Source organism: Cheilinus undulatus, linkage group 11, assembly GCF_018320785.1.
Source record: "Cheilinus undulatus linkage group 11, ASM1832078v1, whole genome shotgun sequence".
Classification (NCBI taxonomy): Eukaryota; Metazoa; Chordata; class Actinopteri; order Labriformes; family Labridae; genus Cheilinus; species Cheilinus undulatus.
Window position 1 is genome coordinate 32,835,530 of NC_054875.1, and position 23,515 is coordinate 32,859,044.

The 23,515-nt window shown below is 39.1% G+C and overlaps 1 protein-coding gene across 1 annotated transcript in view; it reads left to right on the top strand.

Moving 5' to 3' along the window:
• opn7b (opsin 7, group member b) overlaps positions 1-23,295 on the top strand; it is a 102,649-nt gene extending 79,354 nt beyond the window's left edge. Inside the window, exons 2-6 of the mRNA XM_041799706.1 lie at positions 1,059-1,146; positions 1,226-1,388; positions 4,076-4,203; positions 18,651-18,985; positions 19,662-23,295. Of these exons, the coding sequence (XP_041655640.1) occupies positions 1,059-1,146; positions 1,226-1,388; positions 4,076-4,203; positions 18,651-18,985; positions 19,662-20,144 (1,197 nt within the window). The 3' untranslated portion in view covers positions 20,145-23,295. The remainder of the gene's footprint in view (positions 1-1,058; positions 1,147-1,225; positions 1,389-4,075; positions 4,204-18,650; positions 18,986-19,661) is intronic.
• Positions 23,296-23,515: the final 220 nt, after the last annotated feature.

Below are 23,515 nucleotides of genomic sequence, written 5' to 3' on the forward strand. Positions count from 1 at the left end.
GTGTGCCCTGCACTACACCAAGGGTTTAAGGAAATGAACAAGAAACACTTGGTTGTCAAAAAGGAAGTTTGTCTCAGACTCGCATCTTCAATCAACACAATAGTACATTATCCATGAAATGTGCCATGCTCTGCCCTGTGCCATGGTCTCTTTATGTTAGGTTGGTATTTCAGAAAAAAAAAAATCTAAATAAATAAAAAAATGAATAAATAAACCGCTGTATGCACTGACACACTCAAAAAAAGGCAAGCTCTGCGCATGCAGTCCTCTTTAAAATCTCACTCCTAACGTTTTGGAAAGTTGGCAGCCCTGTTACTTCCTTTTTCCAAAATTGGAAACTAGCTCAGCTTGGCTAGGCTTACTAGGCTAGCTTCATTCGAGGAGGACAAAGCAGTAGCGGGGCTAAGTTGTGAATCGTTAGCAATGGCTGTCTCCAGTGTAGCAGCTAGCTTGCCTTGGATGTTGCTGTGGCTGCAGTTTTATCAGAACTGGACACATTTCTTTATTAAATAAAAGCAAAGAACACCACTGATAGCTTTACATGATGGCAAAGATGTTTTTGTTCTTCTGCTGACCTGTATATCATGAGTTTGTGATTGTTAAAGGTGGTGTTAAGTTGTACTATAAGCTGGTGGATACAATGGCTACCATCATGAGAGCAATTAGCTCTAATGTAGCCGTCTAAAATACATCCATGCAATGGTTATATGAAATAGTCTATCTGGCGAGTCGGGTTAGTTTTTTTTGGGCCTTTCAGTCAACAAAAGTGGACGTAGACATTAAGACATGAGGTATCAGCTTAGAGAATACTAAAACCATGGGATCTTTCGCCACTGAATTGGAAATACAAATGAGAAAATATATCTACAGCATACCACACCTGGTTTCTAGATTTTAAAATAATTTAATCTGGTGACTAAATACCTGCACATATTAACTTAACACACTTGTTTCCAAAACAGAGAATCATAAAACTTACCAAGTTGTGTTTGGCCCAGGAACAAAATCACTAATGCCTTCAGAGAATGATCTCTGACTCTATCTTTTTTTTGTTCTAGATGGGAAATGCCTCCGAAACATTTCTGATCGTGTCCAGAATATCAAAAGACAATGACTTCCTCATGGGAACTCTCTACACCATTTTTGGTGAGTGATGTGATAATTCCTGGTATTTATGGCTTTTATTTTGTGAATACACTTTTAATAACACTGTTGCATCTCCCAGGTGTACTCTCAATGCTGGGGAATGGGATCCTGCTGTTTGTGGCCTATAGAAAGAAGTCCTCCCTGAAGCCTGCAGAGTTCTTTGTGGTCAACCTGGCCATCAGTGACCTGAGTATGACCTTAAGCCTGTTTCCAATGGCTATCGCCTCAGCCTACGCTCACATGTGAGTAACCATTTAGATTTTCTTTACATTATGTCATTACAACATCACTGGTTGACAAATGATAAAAGATAAGTATAGTCAGAGAATATGGGATAAATTTTAGATAGTCTGCATTTGTTTGCGCTTGACTGGATGAAATGTAACTTTTATTTTTGCATAATCTCTCCTGTTTGATGCTGGGCAGATTCCGAGTTGTCATTAGAACTGCTGTACATAAACAGTTTTAATTGGCAGAATAAGAGAAAGTTCATGGGATGATTTAATACCATACTGAGAGTGACCTTATTTTATTGTTTAATACAACTTTGCAATCAAAATGTATATCGTAAAGAGGTATGAGAGATTTTTGAGGTGGAGTTGTTTAAAGTAATTGTCAGTGGTAAAAGCATTAGCCACAGGAGATGCCAATAAGTGTGGCTCCTTTAAGAGAGACCAGCCGGATAGCAAGCCCGGAAACTAGGCTGAACTACACTGTCTGCAGTGACAGGACTGTTTGAACCACAAAGTTTACTGAATTTAGAAAGCTGGCACAGTTCATGATCAAAACATTGTATGTACCGGTTTTAAAGAAGGAAAATGAGGCTAGAAAACAAACTTTAAACTTTTCTGTTAGTCAGATAGTGATCAAACGTCACTTACTAAACATTATTTCAAACTGGAATACAGTAACATCAAAATTCACAATATAACTAAGTCTACTTGGCAATAGGGAACTTGGGTTGTCAGTTATTAGTGTGCATTACACTACACAGAAATAGCAAATGAAGGGAAGTGAATGCATTTACAATTGTAGATTTATTATCTGTAGGTAGTAGGTAAGTGGATACATAGAAGTCAGTGATTTGAAATATACATCTCTGATATTCTCTAAGTGTGCATTCACATTTTCTCTCCTCTATCACGGTTCTTTTTGTGAACTGTGAAGTCATTATGAATCAAGCTCTGACCGCCCCCACCCACACTGGTTTTAACTCGTGTTCCTCTAGTTTGCTCTGGTCTTATCTGGCAGCATGCCTGAGGGAACGTGATATTACTGTGAGATATTTCACCATTACGTTCATTGTATGGTCACTGACTCAGTTAAAGTTTTTAACTAGCTAATGCTAAGATAGGTTATCCTAACTTTAGCCTGCTAGCACAAACAGATTAACGTGACTGACACAATGAGGCTCGTCATGACTCATAGACAAGAGGGTTGAGTTAAAACAGGAAACTTATTTTTGTTTATTTCACAAACTAGTTCTAAACTTACCAACTTACTTATGTTCTCTCAACAAATTTGATGCTCAGCCAAGCTGCTCTGGTCTCTTGTTCATTCTGCTGTAGGGAGGTAAATATGGAGCATGTGACATGAGAGGAGTTGGAGCGCCCTCTACTGGATAAATAGTAGAACACAGAAGTCATATTCCCTGCACTTTATAAGTGAAAATACAAGTGTTAACACTGGCGTCTATTTGCAGAGGTTGTTCCAATTAATGCTTATTTTAAATAGGCTATAACTGCAAATTAAATCAGTTGGACAGTCAGCTGTTTGGGCCATACTCTTTTCCACTGTTTTCTTAATTTTACAAAGAAAAAAACTATTGGGATTCCATAATCAGTTTGCATCAGATGACACCAAACCAAACTGGCTTGGACTGAATCGTTCTGCATTTTAATGAATCATCAGAAGCAATTTGTGTCCTGTTAAACAAGGTTCGAATCAAATTGATTTGAGAAAGAGATTCAGTCATGTATGTGGTGTGTTGAAGAAAGGCTAAAACAAAGTGGCTTTCTATTACAAAATCTTGGAAAAAAGTCAAGATAGCTTACATTCATCCCAACATTTTTTAAGCTTAAGTTTAAACTTAAAATCAATCATTACAAGATACAAATGGCCCCATCTACAGCAATATATAACCTAGCTTATTTGGTAGCAATCTGGCTGCTTTCTACTTAAAGGGGCCACATTGCCGGTATCTCCTGTGGCTTATACGTACTACTGATAAGTATGTCATACAGTACCACTTAAAATAACCAAACTGTTCCATTTAACTGACTTTTTATACCCTGAGCCGCTTAAGTCCAACCTTTAACTAACAGTAACTGAAGCCATTTGTACAAATTATCTCACAAAAAAGACACTCCACCTTCTTTATTGCCCAAACAATACACTATTTGATATTCAGTGAAAAATGAAGCACATGGGTCTCTGTAGTGAAGATGCAAATGAAAAAAAATCACAGCACAGTCTCTGCTGATGAAACCTGTCATGTCATAATTTATTTTTTCAAGATTAGTATAAATACAAAAAACATGTTGCAAATTTGGACATACTCACCCACTTAGTTTAATCAGTGGACATTAATGGTACATCTTCTTATAAATGGTTTAAGGATTCATCTGAGTATATGTCAAGCCTTATGCCTGTATAACCTTTATAGTAAGCCCAACTTAATCCTAAACCCTTACCAGTTTTCAGCTCTATTCCTCTGAACACATGCAGCTGTCATCTGTGCTGTGATTGGGTCAAAATGCCTCATTGCAGCTGTAATTGGGCCAGGCGAAGGCCAGGCCGTGTATTCTATGTTTCATCTGTGGGGATGTGAATGCTATAACCCACCACAGGGGTTCTACATAGAAATCCTGGCTTAGGACCAGAATGTCGATCAGTCTGAATGTGATCTATTTTCTCTCTCATCATTCAGGTGGCTGTTCAGTCAGACCACCTGCATGTTCTATGCCTTCTGTGGTGTTTTGTTTGGCCTGTGCAGTCTGACCAACCTCACGGTGCTCTCCTGCGTGTGCTGGCTCAAAGTCTGCTGCCCAAACTATGGTAAGAAAGCCATTTTTGAGATTATTTTCATCATTCTGTCCCCATTTTTAGTATCAATGTATTAAAATTGATCATCTAGCAGGTAGGCCTTACCAATATTGATGAACTAAGCTCCCCCTGAAGGGAGGAATATTTAGGCAGGGAGTCCAAAATCTTTAGCGTTTGTTTCAAAGTTAAAGTTGCCTTGATGCAAAATACATAGATGTGCGAGGTTATGTTGTAGCAACACAGCAGGCTATGTAAATAAGATGATGGTTGGAAGGCATTTAAAAGAACTCCCTTCCCTTTTAATGTATTCCCCCGCAGGGTCTTTCATTTGATAAACATACAAATTCTCCAATTATTGGCATACATGATCCCCAGGCTGCATTTATTAGCTGCAGCCATACTGTCAGTGTTTGCTAATGAATTTCAAAAGGAGTTTTCAGAGAAGCATAGTTGAATCATTATTGAACGTGTACTGCAGAACAATTTCTTCTAAAGCTCAATTCCTTCTAGCCATAGCAATTAATAACCTGACAAGCCAGATAGACTGTTTCTATCAGTTTAGTTTAAAGGGTATAGAAAGGGTAGGACTTTGAAAAAAGTCCTTGTAAGGTGATTGGTCAAACATTCTGTCTGTCACAGTCATTATGGGCAAATCAAAGTGACAAGACAAAATGACTTAGTCCAGCATGCTCAGTTCCGAAAGTATCCTGAGTTTGACAGACAGGCGCTGCTGTAGATTATGAAGGATGAAGCTTTTCAGTGGATAAACTCTTGCCATGGCCCATCAGGGAAGAGTGAAAAAATCCTCTCAGCTGAGAAAAGCTTTCAGCGCTTTTCTTTGCTCTTTATTTAACAAAGAAATGTGAATCAGTTCTGACCAAAAATGCTGCTTTACAATATCTATATCAACACCGTGGCAGCCATTACCACTGGCTTCCAGTACAACTGCCAGGTCTGCTCTCAGACCTGGCAAAGCTGTTTCAGATTGGAGATTTGCTAAAAGGATTTGCCTGATGACAGACATGGAATCTGGCCAATCCATCTGCTTTGCAGGGTTTACATTAGAACCGGGCTGGGATCATACAGGAACTGAATTCCAATTTGTAAGACATGTGGGAGTAAATGGGTGTCTATTTTCCTACATAAAGAAAGCATAAATTAGCCTCAAAATCTCAGTGTTGAACATTTCAGAGTTGATTTTAAGCTCCAAAGTGTAATTTTAACTCCATTCTAAGTCAAATGGTCTTCAGTGTTGGAGTCAGTCAACAGTGGTGATGCATTCAGTGTTAGTCCAACTATACAGAGAGTCAACCGAAGCACTACACTGAAATCTGAGTTTTCCCATCATGCCTTGGTTGTTTACATGTGTTTTGAGGATTTTTAGATGTGTTTAGATGTTGCTTGTTGTACAGTGATCCCTGCTGGGATTCCGTTGCTCATGTTTCATAACACTCTATTCATTCCTTTAACCATTTTATTGCAAAATGGATATACAGTCTTACTTGTCGGAGAAACCCTGCTAAAAAGATGCTCCCTCGGTTAGTTGTGCAGCATGTTTTGACTTTCCAGGGAAGGAATGGCTAGCAGCCCTCAAATGGATGCATAGTGCGTAATGAATACAATAAAACTGGTTCAAAAGCAATTAATCCATAACATCATGAATCTGAAAATGAGGGTGCAACAAGCTTTATACTACAGAGGAAGAGGCTGGGGTGGAGGAGGTTTAGCAGAATGATGTATCTGCATTATTGCAAACAGGAAGTACACCATTTTAAAATACAACAATATGTTGACAGAAAAAGGTGTGGTTGGCTGTAGGAGCAGGGAGTTGGTAATAAGGATCAGCTGATCACGGCTGGACGTATTACTATCACATCCAGCATGAAGTAATGCTGGACTTCATTTCTGCTAGATTATTGTTGCTTTTGATGTTAGACGCCTCTGCACCATGAGTGAAGTTATCCACTGAGTTACTGACTTCCTATTTGTGGCAGTGGGATGGGGGATGGGTTGAACCTAATCAACTGTTGTTTTCCAACTATGTATTTGTCTCGTTGCTCCATCCTTACCATAAAATGTCTAACTTTGCCTAAGGTGTCAAATAAAAAATGGCAATCTTTGGTAACTATAAAAAGTATGTTGCAATATGTCAATTATTACATATTGTGATTAGTGTTGAGGTACCAACTCTCCAAAAAGAGTCAAATCAGCACCCATATAGGCACTGTTAAAGTTTCAGCATCAACTCTGACTGTGTTTATTTGAGTATGAAGGTTTTGCTGTGTACTGCAGGTGTGTCAGGTTTGCATTTGTCCCATGAACAAAGCAAACCTGAAAGAAGACAGCAGTTATTGCAAACAACAAAAATAAAGTGCAACAGGGAATGAGCTGATTCCATCCTATGATAAGATTAAAGAACAAGAAAAAGTTGCATTTCTTTCAGCTGTTATCAACAGCAAGGCCACTCAAGTAACAGTTTTTTGCTGATTCCTGTGTTTCTAATGTCTGTGCTGTATTCCATGTCCTTCTCTGGGTTAATTTCTCCATCTACACACAAAGATCTGCAAGTTAGCAGCTTTGATAGAACTCCCGTGGAGTGAACAGAAAAACAATTAAAGCCCAAGATTGATGAGTTGCATTTGCTAATTGGTAGCAATAAACAGGCCCGGTTTGTGTATCGTCAAAACAACACCAGATGATGAACACAGCTCCACAGAGGCCAAATTGAATGTGCTTGAATAGTAAATGAGGTTCATATAACCTCTGAGTATGACAGAGATGTAGTTCTAAATCTTAAAGCATCTTTAACCAAACTAAAGACAAATTAAAAAAGAAAAAAATATTACAAATTTTAAGTGGTAGTTACTTTTTTCTTTATCAAACGTGTGGTGCTTGCGAAGTAGGCGTGTCTGCCTCAGGGATCCCTGCAGACAGTGATTTGTACCATGTAATTTGGCCAGGTTTTAGAAAAAAATACAGAACAATGAGTGCTAATGAGTGTAATTAACATTTTTGCAACATATGTCAATGATTTTTTGTAACAGGACTGTATCTCTAGCATTGAGAGTTGATGCATAGCCAGAAAAAGATGGTGAAAACTTTACCTCATGTGCACATTTCCATTAGCTCTATGTTTTTACAATGAACTTTATAACTAATTATATGAGGCAAATCAATCTGGGCTTTTTCCACTCCTGATTTTCTCATTAAAGGCTTTTTTCTCTTTCTATAGAAATGCTATCATTTCACAGGGGACCGCTCAGCCATAATTCATCAATTCTAATTAATTTCTAATTATGACAGGATTAGACAGCTTACATTTTATTGGTTAAGAAAAAGACAGCAATGTCTTTGAGCATCCTCAGACAGACAACTCAAGCTGTGCTGATTTCACACTTGACATGCATCATTATCCAATCACCTGACAAATATCCTCTTAATAAGAGGTCTGATTTCTGGTCTCTCCCTGTGTTCTGCCATTGCTGACTCTGTCTTCAGTTAGTACTGCACTCTTGCATTCAACCCACTGCTAACCTGCATCCATCCAAGATAAAATCTGATCAATCCCCAAATTCTGCATGCAAAATAAATCTGCACTGAGCGATGAGGTTGACGTCTATGTGTCAAACACAAACTATCTGTTGCTGCTGCAATGCACACTTTAAAATATTAAAAAATATATAAAGTTGTCTTTCTAAACTTTATATAATTTAACAACATTCTGATAGTTTTCTGTTTTCATCAAGTCTTTTTTTTGTCCATTTGTGTATCAGTCTGGCTGCATGCTTAGAGGGCTGATCCCCCACTCCAGGGATTGTCACATTTATATGCTTCACACAGTCACACTTCCCATACACACTGCAGGGGATATACAGATGTACCCATGCTAAGACTATAGGGTTCATAATACAAGAACACAAGGTACTAGATGCATGAACAAGGATAAAGAGAAAGGAAAATCCAGGCATGTAAAAAATCAGCACAGGCTATAACAGCAGCATGGGGCAACCACTGTCAGAAATATGTGGTTAGCTGTCAGAAAGACTTTTTAGGTAATCAGTCTTCATTTGTCTACATCAAAGATTGTTGTTTTCTGACGCCACATAAATGAAGACAAGACTTTCTTTTGTTTTAGAGGCACTGTAACGTGTAAAACCCCTCAGACTACAAACTTCACACAAGTGTTTGAAATGCAAATGAACATAAATAATAATGTTTCTATTAGACTTCCATGCAAGGAAAGTAGGTGTAGCTTGCAGATGCACAAGTGGGATTTCCATCCACCAGTTTTTAAGCACAGCATTGAAAACCTGACTGGAAACACTGCAGATTAAAAAATGTGCAAGTAAAGAATGATGCCCTGGAATAACATGCTAAAGAAAGCACCAAGGGCTGCTACTACTGCTACTCTATCATCTCGAACCAGTCTGCTCTAAACCTCTGGCGTCAACAAGGCATTGTCGTCTACAGAACTGTCACTGTAACCCCTAGAGATGGTTGTGTGTGAAAGCCCCAGTAGATCAGCAGTTTCTAAAATACTCGGACCTGCCCGTCTGGCACCAACAACCATGCTACAATCAAAGTCCCTGAAATCCCCTTTCTCCACCATTCTGATGCTCAGTTTAAAGTTCAGCAAGTCATCTTGACCATGTCTACATGCCTGAATGAATTCAGTTGCTGCCATGTGACTGGCTGATTAGCCATATGTGTTTACAAGCAATTGAAAAGGTGTACCTAATAAAGTGGCCAGTTAGTGTGAGTGTGTACATTCCCCCGTATAACTATGTCAGATACTTTTCAACTCTATCAGATGTTTGTCAGATGATAGTTTTGTTCATTTTACAAAAAATGCATTGTTCTCTGTTCATGCTAATTTGTATTACATAACATCTCATTTATTTAACAAGATTAGTTTATTATGGTTAATATTAAGAATAAAGTTAGGAAGTCATGAAATTCAGAGATAAGATATTTCAGATGATTATAAGATTTTCTTGTCAAATAAGTGAAAATAAAGCCTTTTATTACTAAATATCAGTACTGAAAATTAGTGTTAGATAACTGGGAACTTTGTCAGACGACGGTTTTGGTCATTGTACAAAAATGCATTACTCAATACGGATGTAAAAAAGTCAAGCTTAAAACCTGTTTTTCCCTTTTCTCAAGAATCATTGATCTATATTGCATGTTCTTTCTTGCGCACATCCACTGGTAAGATACAAACAAAAAAGGGTTAATTTGACAATTTAAGTCTTCTGAATAAGTGCTGGAAATAAACTGATTACAATGGATCATTTACAAGGTCAAAATTTCCCTTTTTAAAGTTTTCTGGGGGAATTATGTTTCCAAGTAAGACTTTAAAGAGCCACAAGTCATCACTATAAAAGTTGGGTTGAGTATCACTGCTCTAAGCATTAGTTTAACCATCAGGTTAACTCATGATCCTGGTCATGTCAGCCAAACTTAACTTTAAATGTCCTCAGAGATGGTTAATAACATTTAAGGAGCACAGTGGTGAGTATATTTGTAAAGTTGATGAAGAAATGAGTCGCCTGGTACACCTGCTCTGTCTCTTCTTATCCTCATCCTCTGTTTTTGTGATCCTCCAAATGCAACTTATAGCAAACATATAGCCCAGATTTTGCGGTAAGAAAAGGAGTCACACTGTTTGCCACAAAACTTACTGAAAACCTCTCAAACATGGCTGAAAAATGTTTTTCAAACCACCATTTCTACAGTAGCCAAACAGATTTTTAGGTTAGGCAAAGCCACCTATGATGAGGAAACGTTTTCAGTTTTAAGAATCCGCAGCGTGCCAAACGTGAACAAGTGGGTTCATAGGGGCAAATAGAGCCTGTTTAATTTTGTGCTTTGCAAATACAGTAGAATAGAAACAAGCTGTGCAGGAATGCTATGTTAATGAAATTACAGGATAATCATGATAACATTCATGCACTGCTGACACAAGGTTCAGTTTCCATGTGTGGAGTTATTATTATGCAGAGGTCATCACATTAAATCCAACATGGGCTACAGTATCGCCTTACAAAGTACAATAAACTGAGGTTTAGCTGCACTAGATGTCTGTGAACTTCAGGACTCACTGAAAACAGAATTTCTTCCGTCTAAGAGACCATTAAAAGTTTCCTTCCTTGGGAGAAATACTGTTGTAATTTAGAAAATTAAGTCTATGCTTTCATCATATTGCGCCTATAAGACATCAAGTCTTTCCACAGATTTCTATTATGAGCTGATACCATTGCCTTTTTGAGGAGTCTGATTGGATTTGAAAACAACAAATAAATGGAGAAAACTGGCTATGCAGAGACAAGAAATATTCAAATACACACAGGACTGACTATAACTGATGAGCAGTGTTCAACAACCCCTCCAAACCTTGTCTATTTTTATAGGAGATCTTAAGATGGCCCGAGTGCATGCAGCTAAAATGTTTTGACTCATTTTTGCAGAAATCTCCTGGAGAGAGGCTCTTAAGAATGTGCAACAAGAGGCACTTGATGACTCACCACGGTGCAGTTAATAGAAGTGATGTTACACTGGGGATCTGAGTGAAAGTAATGGAGGGGGCTTCTTCTTTTCTCTCTTTTATTGTTTTTAGTCACAGCTGGAGTACATTATGTTGTTTTTTCCTACTGATGGCAGAGAAAATTAGCTCTCTCTTGGTGATAATACATAAACACATGAATCTGAAGATTTGTTAAAATTCAGACCACCTCCAACTGCTGATGAGGCTGTGAGCGTTGGATCGAAGGCCATCAAACAGCTGAGCTGGATGAGTCAGACATGTCCTCAGTGAGAGGACTAATGGCAGGAGGGAGGCGGGGTATAAGTAGAAGCAAATGCAAAGGGGAGGTGGGAAATTGCTGTTCAGTTAAAGACAGCTAGCGTACAGTTAACTGACAACAGAATCAATATGGGGTATCTGTCCTGATGTTAAGTGCTATTGGCTGTAAAATAGATGCCTTTCAGGCACCAATGAGCTTAAATGGATCTCAATCAGAGGCAATGTCAACATCAATCACTGAGTGTGGCACAAATAAAGGGAATACATGAAGAGCATGGGGAGAAGAGGAGGGAATGCTTTATCAGAAGTGCAAATAAGGGCCTGTATCACTATCCACTCATGGCACAACCTTATTTTCAGAGCGCTCCTCAAATATCCCAAAAAAGATGAAAGCAATGTGAAGGAATCCTGTACTGGCATTGGCACAGCTTTATATCAGGATGTAAAGATTAGTTCATCCATGTCATTTGTGACATCCACAAGCACAGCAGTGCTCTAAAAGTTAAATAAGAGTAATCTGAGTGCAGAACAAAAAAAGGGTAGTTAAAACAGCAGATGATGATGGTGTTATGATGCTTGGGATATGAGCACTTAAAACATTGAAATGTCATAGTTTTGTATTAGAAAACAGCAGAAAAAGAAGGCTATTATGCCTGTTTCAGACTGGGCGCTTGATTATTGTTTTAATTTATTTAAAGATCCTGTAAAATGAAAATAAAGCTGTATTTAGGTTTGTTGTATGACAGGTCACTGTGTCACTGTGTTATGAAGCCCTAAATAAAATTCAGTGAACACATACACTCTAAAAAATATAACTGCTCTTTACTTAATAAAATCACTGAAAATATTACACTCAAAAATATTGAGTAGATTTCAAGGTCTTGGAATGAAGGAAAACAAATCATCAAAAATGAGTAAATCTAACTTATAGTTTCAACTATGTCTACATAAACTGAGTTAGTAGAATTAACAAATTAAACTGAGTAAATGTAGGGGAGACTGGGGACAGTTGTAACATGGGTCATCTGTAACACTTGCAATTGCTCCAATCAGGAACAAGTTAGGAATCACCTGATCCACTCTGCACATGCTCAGTTTAGTCCTTAGTCCACATGTGAAGAAGTAGTGCCCTGAAGCAGACACAGCAAAATTTGTGAGGGAAAACATAATTTTGAGGTAAAAAAGTAATTTTTTTTTTTTTGCTCAAATTATTTTTGTGATTACATAGCCTACTTTGTAGTTGTACTCATCAAACATATATCAGGTTGATTATACAACATATATACTTACAAAGCAAACTGACTACGTCCCAGGCTACAAAAGAAAACTCTGGGAAATAAAAACCTTGAGCCACAGGAGACAGAGTCCTCTGATGATGATAATTTCTGTATTATCTGCATGGAACACTTCAATAAGTCAAATCCAAAAGAAGCCTGGGTTAAGTGCACGACATGTAATCTGTGGGCCCATGAAGCTTGCACTCTAGGAGTGCCATACACCTGTCACCACTGTCTGTCTGACACTGACACCAAGTAACAAACTAGGCATATACAACCCCCCCCCCCCCCACACACACACACACACACACCCACTCACACCTATGTTCAGTTGTTGAAGCCAGTGTATGATATCACACTTTGTTCATTTTTATTATTTCTAAATTTAAGTGTTAGACAAACACACACTAATGTTTGACTGTTGAAGCTAGTGCACAGTTGCACCTTTTGTACAGTTTTATCATTTATAAATGTTCAGATGTTAGTGTGGTTTAAGTCCTGTACTGTGCAGAACCGCAGCAATTTTGTTTAAAACATTTTGAACAAAAAGCTTTCAGTATCTTAAGTCATTGTCATGGTCCTTATTTCATAATGTTACATTTTACCCCGAGGTATGTTACAACTGACCCGGACCATGGGGTCAATTGTAACATTTCACTCCTTGTATTTGAGATTAAGCCATGCGTTTTCTGTTTGTGTTGCACAGGAATTTTCTAGGCCGTTTATTAGCAGACATTTGAAGCTAGTTTGTATAGCAGTTTGAACACACTGGGTTAAAATAGCTCAACGTTAGAGACAGAAATGTTAAAAATGTTACAACTGTCCGCAGTCTCCCCTACTCAAAATAAATGCAGAAAACAAAGAGGAACCACAAAAAATAAGTACACACTGCTCAAAAATTCTTGTTGAAACTGATTACACCAAACTTTTTAGGTGATAGAAATCAATATTTTTGAGTAATAATTACTCATAGGTTTATGTTGGGTAGTTTCAATAAAGCTACGTGTTCTACATCAACTGTAATTATCCTTTTATTCAATCACATACTTAAATCTTGAATATTACTGCCTCCCAATGTAGTCAGACTTATGTGACTTCAAACCACAATTAGTGAAAAGTGCACTTTGAACCATGGAGTTCTCTTTCATTGTCTTCAGTTTATCATTCAATGTATGTCCTACCCACCCCCTACAGACAGAACTTATCTCCCTGAGTACGTGTCCTCACATGTGGTGCAAATGTGTCTAATGCCCAACGGCATTCTGGGACAAAAAAACAATTACAATGACTGAGTACTGTTAACCTAAAACTAAAAATGTGTTCAACAACTCAAAAAAATTGAGCGAAAATAGCTATTTGGGATTTTTAAGTTAAAACAATTTATTTTTCTAACAACCTCCAGCTAGTTGGCCTTACAGGGTGCTTAGCTGTTGCTTCTGTAACTGCTGTGTATGTAAAGATATAATATTGTTTAAAAGTACTTTGCAGTCTTGTAGTAGTCCTAAGTCTGGTCAGACTGAGAGTAGCTGTTCCCGCAAAAACTGCAACGTTTGAATCAGAACCGTTGGAGAATGACATCGCTCATTCACTTCCTCCCCACTTACTCCATTTTTCTGAGTAGAATAATCAAGTCACTAATAATACTGAGTAGAACTGTCTAACATTTTGTTCGTAAAAATGAGAACTTTTCATAGTGTATACTCAAATATATCAATGAAACACGCAAAAATTATTAAAGATATTTAAACAATTTAATCTATTGGTCAAGTCATTATTTCTTTCAATTAAATTACCTTATTTAAAATATGTAGATTTCACTCAAAGTTTCATGTTTGAGTTTAACTCAAGAATATTGATCACTTCAACCCAAATACTCTGAATAATGATGCCCATTGATTTTATTAAGTAAGAATAACTTAATATGCTGCTCTGCTGACATTCTTTAAAAGACTGTTCTTTTAGAAACTGTCACATGTTGATAAAACTTAGTGAAATGTACGTTTCCTCTACATCACATGACGTTTTGTAACAGCCATCTTGTGGCACTTGTAAATTTCTGCAAACACAGTTTGGTATATGTCATGTAATAAAAAATGTCAAGTTAATGACAGTAAATTCTTTGTTGGAACACAAATTATGTGACAGCTGGCATTTTATTAATCTTTTTCCTTCCTCTTTTCAGACCACATTATATTTGTTTGTAAGCCAAGGCATGCTTCAGTTTGACTACTGGCTATTGTTCTAGGAATGCAGAATACTGTTTAGGTTTCAGTCAGAATTCTGTTTGAAATGCATTAAAATCACTGTAGCAACTCCTCCTGGTTCTGTTACTTCAAAAATAAGCAAACGTAGGAGCCCATGTGAGAGGGCTCCTGTTTGAAATTTAAGAAAAGCTCTCTTAAAAAGAGCTCAGGTTCAATCCTTCACATGCTGCTCAGACAGCTGGAGAGTTTGATCACTGAATGGATGCTTCACATCAGAAAAGAGAAAAATCCATCTGTAAAGGCTCACCAGCCCCCTTCTCCCAGCACTGCAGAGTTCAGCAAGTGCCACAGGGCTTAATCACCCTCTGCTTGAAATGTAAGAAGGGCTGACATCCAGCTGAAGAGGCTGTGTGCTATCGGAGATAAGGCTCTCTGTGTTCTCCTTCTCACTGAGTCCACACTGAAGACGCTCTTGTCTAAATCAATTACAGTCAGTTAGCAGTGAGGGCCAATTCGGTGTTTCCCATGGATCCTCTTATTCACACTCTGGCACATGAGCAATGATAAAATTGGGATCAGCCACTAATGACGCGACTGTGAACAGAATATATTATTCATACTGTAAATGCAGCATGAACACATTCAGTGAAAATGTTTCCCTTTTAAACAAACTAAATCTAAAACTAGGATGTAAAATAGACCATACAAATAAATTACATTACACAAACACAAAACCCTTACAGTACTCTATTCTACATCTTAGAAAAGCACATATTGTTTTTTTTCTGCATCAGATTTTAGTCATATTAATTAATATAAACTTAGCACAAAAAGTACAACTCGTACAACAAGTTGAATCTGGACTCATTGCTGAACATAATGTTCCTCCACATGTTCAGGTTCCAGTGCATGTGTTGCTGACACCAGTGCAAACGGGTCTGACTGTGATGGGCGGTCATGGCAGGCCTCCTGGCAGCCCTATGAGACCAGAGATTGGCTGCAGTCTGTTCTGGATTGTGTGGAAAGAGAGCCGTTGGGCATATCATCCTGCAAACCTTGATTGCAAATCTGTAGAAGACAGCCTACAGTACCTAAGTGCTGACATTGTGAGGAAACAGTATTCTTGGGGTGCCATCTTCTTGCCCACTTTGCGGCCTGTCTCTGACATCCCCGGTTATATTGAATTTGGCCTTCAGTTTGGAGATGGTACTAGGGCTCTCTCCAAACATTGCCACAACTTGGTTTTGTGGATCACCAGCTTGAAGTTGCCCTGTCACATGGGCCCTATCCAGATCAGTGCAGGAAGGAGACTAGTGAGAGAGGTCACAAGACACCTATGACTACTCTGTAGAGTTTACGAGCTATAGCAGCTGACTCTGCATACAGCAACTGTTGCTTGGGTTCTTCGCCAAACAAAGATTTATGGGAGAGTGGCAAAGAGAAAGCCACTGTTGAAGGAAACTCATTAAATCTGTACTGAACACTGTTCACTTATGGGAGACTCCATGGTCAGGTGGAAGAAAGTTCTTTGGTCTGATGAGACCAAAATGATGCTTTTTGGCCATCAGACATGATGCTATGTTTGACACTTAAACACACAATTCCTACGGTGGTGGCGGCATCATGCTGTGCAGATGCATCTCAGCAGCTGACCCTGGAGGGCTTGTAAAGGTAAAGAGTAAAGTGAATGCTGCAAAATATAGGAGGACACATTTATTCAGTCTGCAGGAGAACTGCAGCTCGGGTGAAGATTTTTTCCCAGCAAAACAATGATCTGAAGCATACAGCTAAAGCTACACAGAAAAGGTTTAAAGACAACAAGGTGAATGCTCTGGAGTGACCCAGTCAAAGCCCAGGCCTCAGTCCAATAGAGAATTTGTGATTGGACTTGCTCGAGCAGTTTTGCAAATATTATGTTACTTATGTTTTATTTAATTGAGTTACTTTGTGGAAATCTGTTTCCACTTCAACACTAAAGAGTGTTTTTAGTCAAAAATGCCAAATTATATTGACAATGATTGATTTATAAAATAAGTTAAAGGGTTAAACATGCAAAGCAGTGAATCCTTTTTATAGGCACTGTAATATCCAGATTTACCACAGCAATAACGAAAAGTTTGTCTTTCACAGCAGCTTTAGCATGGCAGCTATAGGACATGTAACTCACCATTACAACAACAAAAAATAAGGGCTTTTGAAAGATTAACATTTTTAACCGCAACTATTCTCATAATTTTTGTAGTTAACCCCTTAAAGCCTGTTTTATCATATTTGATACTTTTATGATACCTCTATCAAATCAATGTGGTCAATAAATTACTAAAAAAACCTTCTTAATACACTCTGATAATTATAAAAATGCCCTCAAGTGGATTATTAGTCACCAAAAACACCTAATGTATCAAATGAAACACAATATATGTATATATGTTAAATTTTATGGAAATTTTGATTTTTTTGGATTTCAGTAAAAAACTAGATAATCATTTCAGTCCCAAAAATTAGAATTTTCTGGCTATAATTTGTGTTTTGGGGTTTTAATGGGTTAATCACAATTAATCACAACCTTTCTATTGCATTTAAAATTCCACCATTTTGCATTCTGAACTGTATGCCAATCATTTTGGATTTTTCTACTGTCTTAAACCAAAGATCGTTGACCTCCTGTTTGGATACAGAGCTGCTTTTAGAGGTAGATCGATGATTTTAACATGAACCTAACCATGCAAAAGGGAACTTGTTCTGGATTTAAAATGAAATAAGAAGTCATTTTACAGGTAAAGAGGACTTTTAACCTGTCCACTGTGAGTTGTGAAGTGAAATGAGACATTAATGAGCAGTTGTGGACTTATTTCACATCACAGAGGCTGCATAGAGATGCTGATGTGTACTAATCTGAGGTTTTTGAAAAGGACCACGAAGAATGAGATTTACCCCTATAAAAAAAATTAGTACACTAATTTTAGACTATGACTAATCGCGATTAACTTGATTAAACTTGATTAATCTTGAAAGCCATCAAGTACATATATAGTAGTACGTAGATATATTGATATAAACAATGGCACTTGGTGAGGAGATTAGCAAGGATGTTGCTAAAGTGGTAGTTCTATCAGAACTGGACATTTGATTGTGACGGATTATCCACTGAGATTTTTTTTAGTGTTTCTGCCCTTTCCAAACACCATGCATGGGGTGTTGCCCAGATGGATATGAAATACTGTCTATCCCACTCAGTGGACATGTGAAACAGTCTTATACCAGAATCCATCAAATCCAGCTGAATACTTGAGGAGATAGAACAAAGAGAGGGCTATTCAGTAGTTTAAGTGTTATTGTGAAGATATAAATATAATGGACCAAAGTCGATGTAATCTAGAGATATTTATAAAGAAAAGAGAACAGCTTATACTGACAAACTGTGATGGCTGTGTTTGCTTATGTGAGGTCTTGTGTGCACAGTGTGAGGGGTACAGGAAGCTCCTCGTTTTTTTTTAATCACACATGAAGGCCTCTGGGTAAACATGCTGTACAGCTACACTCCATACACACAGAATAATGTTTGCATTCGGCTCCGTGTCATTATGTCGGCTTTACATGAGCATTCCCAAGGGCTAGGTGATCTCTTATTGGTGCAAGCCAGAGGTTACACTCTATTTTATGTATTAGCTGATGCACAGGATTAAAAAGTCATCCTCATGGTTTGAAAACAAAAGTCAGTCTGTAATATTTATACATCATACGCCTCATTTAAACATCCTTCTGTAGTAATGGGCACTAAAAAATTGCATCCACCAGAGGGTGTGGTCTGTGCTGTCATCCAACTGACATTCAGTTCTAACCCTACTAGGCTGTTTTCTTGTAGTTATCCATCCCCCTATTCTTTTTCATACTTCCACACCCAATAGTGCAATCTTTGCTTAAAAAGTTCCCCCATTTTCCAAAGTTATAGTGGTATTGCAATGTTTAATCTGTGTTAAATGTATCTTCCCACCTCTTCCTCCTGTCTCCCTCTTCCTCCTCTTCGCTCTCTGTTTGTTTCAGTGTCAGGTAACCAAACTTAATATGCTTCAGCAGCATATTGTTGCTTCTGTGTCCTCCTTTATGTCCTCATCAGTTAGTAATCACCCCCCCACTCTCCCTCTGTCTTTCCCCTGCTCTGCTCCTCCTCAGGTAACAAGTTCTCATACTGCCACGCCTACCTATTGGTGGCTGGGGTCTGGTGCTACGCTGCCATTTTCGCCGTGGGTCCACTGTCGGGTTGGGGGGAGTTTGGCGCCGAGCCTTACGGTACAGCCTGCTGCATTAACTGGCACGCACCCAGCCAGAACTCTGCAGCTATGAGCTACATCATTTGCCTCTTCTTCTGCTGCTACATTGTACCCTGCACCATCATCTTCCTGTCCTACACGTTCATCCTGATGACCGTCCGGGGATCACGACAGGCTGTGCAGCAGCACATGTCCCCGCAGAACAAGATCACCAATGCACATGCACTTATCATAAAGGTAAATGAACAGATTCAATTTAAACGAACCCATAAAGACTTGGGGTGTGATGAGCTCTCCGATTGTGGGCTTCACAATAAAAGCACTTAAGAAATAATAACAACTACGGAATTTTACAATAAAGACAGTGACATCAGCTAACAACAGGCTGCTTAGTGATTTTATATTGCTGTAGCCTTAGGGGGTGGAGTAATTCCCCATTGTTGGCCGGTGACATCGCCAGCCCACATAATTGCCCTGCCCAAATTAAACCCAGCCAGGAGTGGGATGAAAAACTTTCTAATGGTCTAAATCCAAAATTCAGTCACATGTAGATGTCAGTGTTTTCACATGTTTACAGCAACCTTATTCCAACATATCTAGTGTGTTAAGACAAAAACTTTGGGTTTCACTTTACAGGGTCTTTTATTGAACTTTGCCTCAACGCCAACATCGGAAACTTTGTTTAAGCTGAATCACAGCACTGGGCTAAAAACAAGCCAAGATGACCCAGTTTGTGTTTAAGCCCCAGACAGTACAACAGATACACTCTTCAAAGCAAACACATGCTATGCTATGCTGTTAGAACAGCCATCAAACCTGGAGAGTAAAAAGCACAGGTTTTTCCTGTTTACTGTAGTGCTTGCTAAGTAAATGTACTAACAGTACAAATACTTCATGCTTTGTTTCTTTTCAGCTTTCGGTGGCAGTTTGCATCGGTTTCCTGACGGCATGGAGCCCATACGCCATTGTGTCCATGTGGGCAGCTTTTGGAAACCCAGCAACTGTTCCACCCATGGCTTTTGCTGTGGCAGCTATATTAGCAAAGTCCTCTACCCTTTACAACCCCATAGTCTATCTGGTTTTCAAGCCAAACTTCCGCAAGTCCCTGTGCCGGGATGTGGCGTTGTGCAGGAGGTCACTCTGTGGATGTCCGTCCAGCTCGGCACAGAAGGGACCGCATCACAAAGAAGAGTGCAACTCGACAAGGTTGTCAAATGGGCTAGTGGAAAACCACAGGACCTGCAGACACTGTCCTTGCCCTGAAATGGCAGCTGGTGCCGGGGAAAACTTTCTGGACTACAGCCCCCAGCAGACTGCCAGGATACTTAAAGGATCAGCACACAGCGAGGTGGCTGTGAGTCAGCTGTCCAACGAGATGCAGAGCGACTTCCTCTAAAGTCGCAAACAAAGCATGACAATGAATAGGTAAAGGAAAGAGGAGGAATAGAGATGAATATGGCAGGAATGAAGGATTAACGGCAGGTTTGGGAAAAGGGAAAATAAGAGATTATGTGAAAGAAGAAATGTTACAAAGATGAAGGTCGAAGTTGGAGAAGTGTGTTTTTTTCCTCATGCCTCAAATATGTGATACTGCCAAAAAAACAACTGACCACAGAGTTAGACGCCAACCCAGGAGGATAAGCAAGCCAAACAGACAACAGGAAACTGTAGTGGTATACATCTGTGTCTCATTAGGTCAATCTAACCTGCATCCACAACTATCTGATCACTTTGACTGAGATCATGGAGTCCCAATGCAAATCAATTCAAGCTGGATCAATTCAAGCTGGATTTGAAGGAGCAACTAAAATGAAACTTCTACTCCCTAAATGACCTCTTATGTATTTATAAGTACTGTATTTAATAATGTATTTGATTTGATAAGTATTTATTTATGCATGCCTCAAATTGAAGGACCACAGGGTTGGTTTTATTATCTTTAAAGAGAAAATGCATTAAGATTTCAAAGCCTCAATTACTGTCAGCCTCATTTCTATCTACATTAATTAAGACTAAGAAGGAGGTGGAAAACAAAACATTTGAAGGAAGGATTTGGCTTTGTGAGACCATTGTAACTAGAGTTTAAATGAACAAGGACCTCCATCAATAATGCCCAGGAGAGGTTTGCATTGATTCCTCTGCAAAGACAAGTCACCAATATCAATTTTGTTCAATCAGCTGTGTCCAGCATAGAAGGCATGACTGAATAAGGAAAGCAGGAGAGCAGGGGAAGGACTCAGGATAACAAAATCTATAACGTGTTTGTATTAAGTAATGTGTGCAGCTTCCAGACATGAAATCCAGAAAAAAAAAAAAAAAAAATGCTCAGAAGAAAGTAATTATGGGAAGAGAAGGAAAAGGCATATTATGTTGTATCAGAGGTATTAGCTAGTGCTAGCTAGTCTTGTAGAGTTCATAAAACAGACTCTTCTGCTGTGGACAAGGATTAAGAGGAAAATGGAAATTGAGTCACACAATGGCATGTTTAATTTGCAGCAGGCATGTGATCTTAAAATGTGCCAGGGAGTGCTGACAAGTAAGAAATGATTCTGTTTTTGTTTTTACAACCAAAGTAATGCAGAGTGAAAACAAACATACATCAAAATTGGTTTAAAAAATGGCTGACATTTTAGTCTGTATTTAAGCAGAAAGTTTGATGTTTTTTATTGTCTAAGTTCAAGTAAGCCCACTATGCTGCTGAACTGTAAAAACTAGTGACATTAGGAGGAAGATAAACTTGTTTTATAAGTTTTTAAGTAAATGTATGCGTGCGCATGATGGCCGCCATGTCCCAAGTGTCTCTTTGGTGCACGTCCTAAAAAATTAGCATGATGTTGAGGTGAAGTGCAGTATTCATTTGGCAAATTGGAGCAGTGCAGAGGCAGGGAAGAATCGCAGAGTCAACACAGCAGCAGGGATAACAGTGGTGCTGAATGCAGGCAGACCATATATCTGGGACAGAGAGGTTTGTCTTTAAAGTCTTTATGGAAACCTGTATAACGTATAGAAACAATATAAACAACAATTATATTAGTTAAATGAGCAGTCCTATAAGCTGGTGAATTCCAACCTAGTGCATTTGTCATCCATCCATCCAGCCATCCATCCCTCTTCCAAAGTTCATAGTGACAGCAGGCCAAGCAAGTCACCCAGACATCCCTCATCCAAGCAACATTAATGGGATGGGATACATAATCCCTCCAGTGAGTTTTGGGTCAGCTCCAGGATCTCTAACCTGTTGGACATGCCTGGAAGACCTCCAAAAAGAGGTGACCAGGAGGCTTCATGAGAGGCGTCAGAGGCCCAAACTACCTCAACTGGCTCCCTTTATCATAATGGAACAGCAGCTCTACTCCAGGTTCTAGTGCCCTATGATTTCCATGAATCATGGACAGAAATGCAGAATTATCCAGTAAAAAGAGAATCCACTGATAAACCCAGAAAATCACAGAAATTGACATAGTTTGACTTTCCTGAGAGAGAGAAATGTGTATTTGGGGAGACTTCTAGGGGGGAGGACTAATGATTGGCACAACGTGTGCATCACTTCACAAATACTCACCTGCTCCCCTCCAAAACAATGCAAATGTGTCAAAGCGGCCGCCTGAAAGCTGGAAAACACTATGAAGCTCTACTGAGTGCTGTGCAGTGCAACCTAATGTTGAACATACTCTTAGAAAACTGGAGTTATTTTACCTCATCACACCAGTGAGTCAAAGAGTGAGTGAGGTGTGGTACACAGGTACACAACTATGACTCCAGGCTGAAGTACTCGCCCTTCAAAAGCTTCAGACTTGAGTTGGACTCGAGTGTTTCTATGGAGGCCTGTGGGCTACATGATGTGAAATCCATCAGTCACCACGATTGCCCATCCTCATTCATTTAACCTGTTCCTCTCGCTCTGTTTCTCCACCAGATGAATCTCATTTTGATCCCTCGTATCCACAGCCTTATTATTTCGGTTGCTACCCAAACCTTTTTATCAGGGTTGGAACAAAAATTGTCAGTTAAAATGAAAGTTTTGCCTTCTAGCTAAGCTCCTTTTTCACCTCAACAGTTCAATGCAACGCCTACGACACTGCTGATGCTTGCCGATCCCCCTGTCAGTCTCATGGTCCGTTCTGCCCACTCTCAGCCTGAGAAACTTGACCTTCTTTACTTGGGGCAAAGATTCACTCCTCATCCAGTGGAAGCAACCCACGTTTTTCTCACAGAGAACTATAGCCTTGGACTTGAAGGTGCTGACCCTCATCCTGTGTTTCCTCATGAAACTCATACCTGATGAGTTTAGTTTGACATTATAGGGAAAAACTAAGGGAAGAGGCACATGTTAACTCTGTTTTCAGCCTGCTGTCACTAGTTTATGTATGGATGCATTGAGCTGAGGGTCACCAGTTAACAAGGCAACGCATTAAACCAAAACACCAGAGTCATTGCAAATGTGCACGGAGGAACATGTAAGAGAAACAGAGTTGAACAGCATCTTGTCTGCTGGCGAAAAAAGACCATTTTGGTCTCATCAGACCAAATAACTTTCTTCCACTTGACCATGGAGTCTCCCACATGCCTTCTGGCAAACTCTAGTCCTGAGTCCAAACAGTGGCTTTCTCTTTGCCATTCTCCCAAAAAGCTTTGACTGGTGAAGAACCTGGGCAACAGTTGTTGAATGAAGAGTCTCTCCCATCCCAGCTGCTGAAGCTTGTAACTCTTCAGAGTAGTCATAAGTGTCTTGATGGCCTCTCTCACTTGTCTCCTTGCACGGCCAGC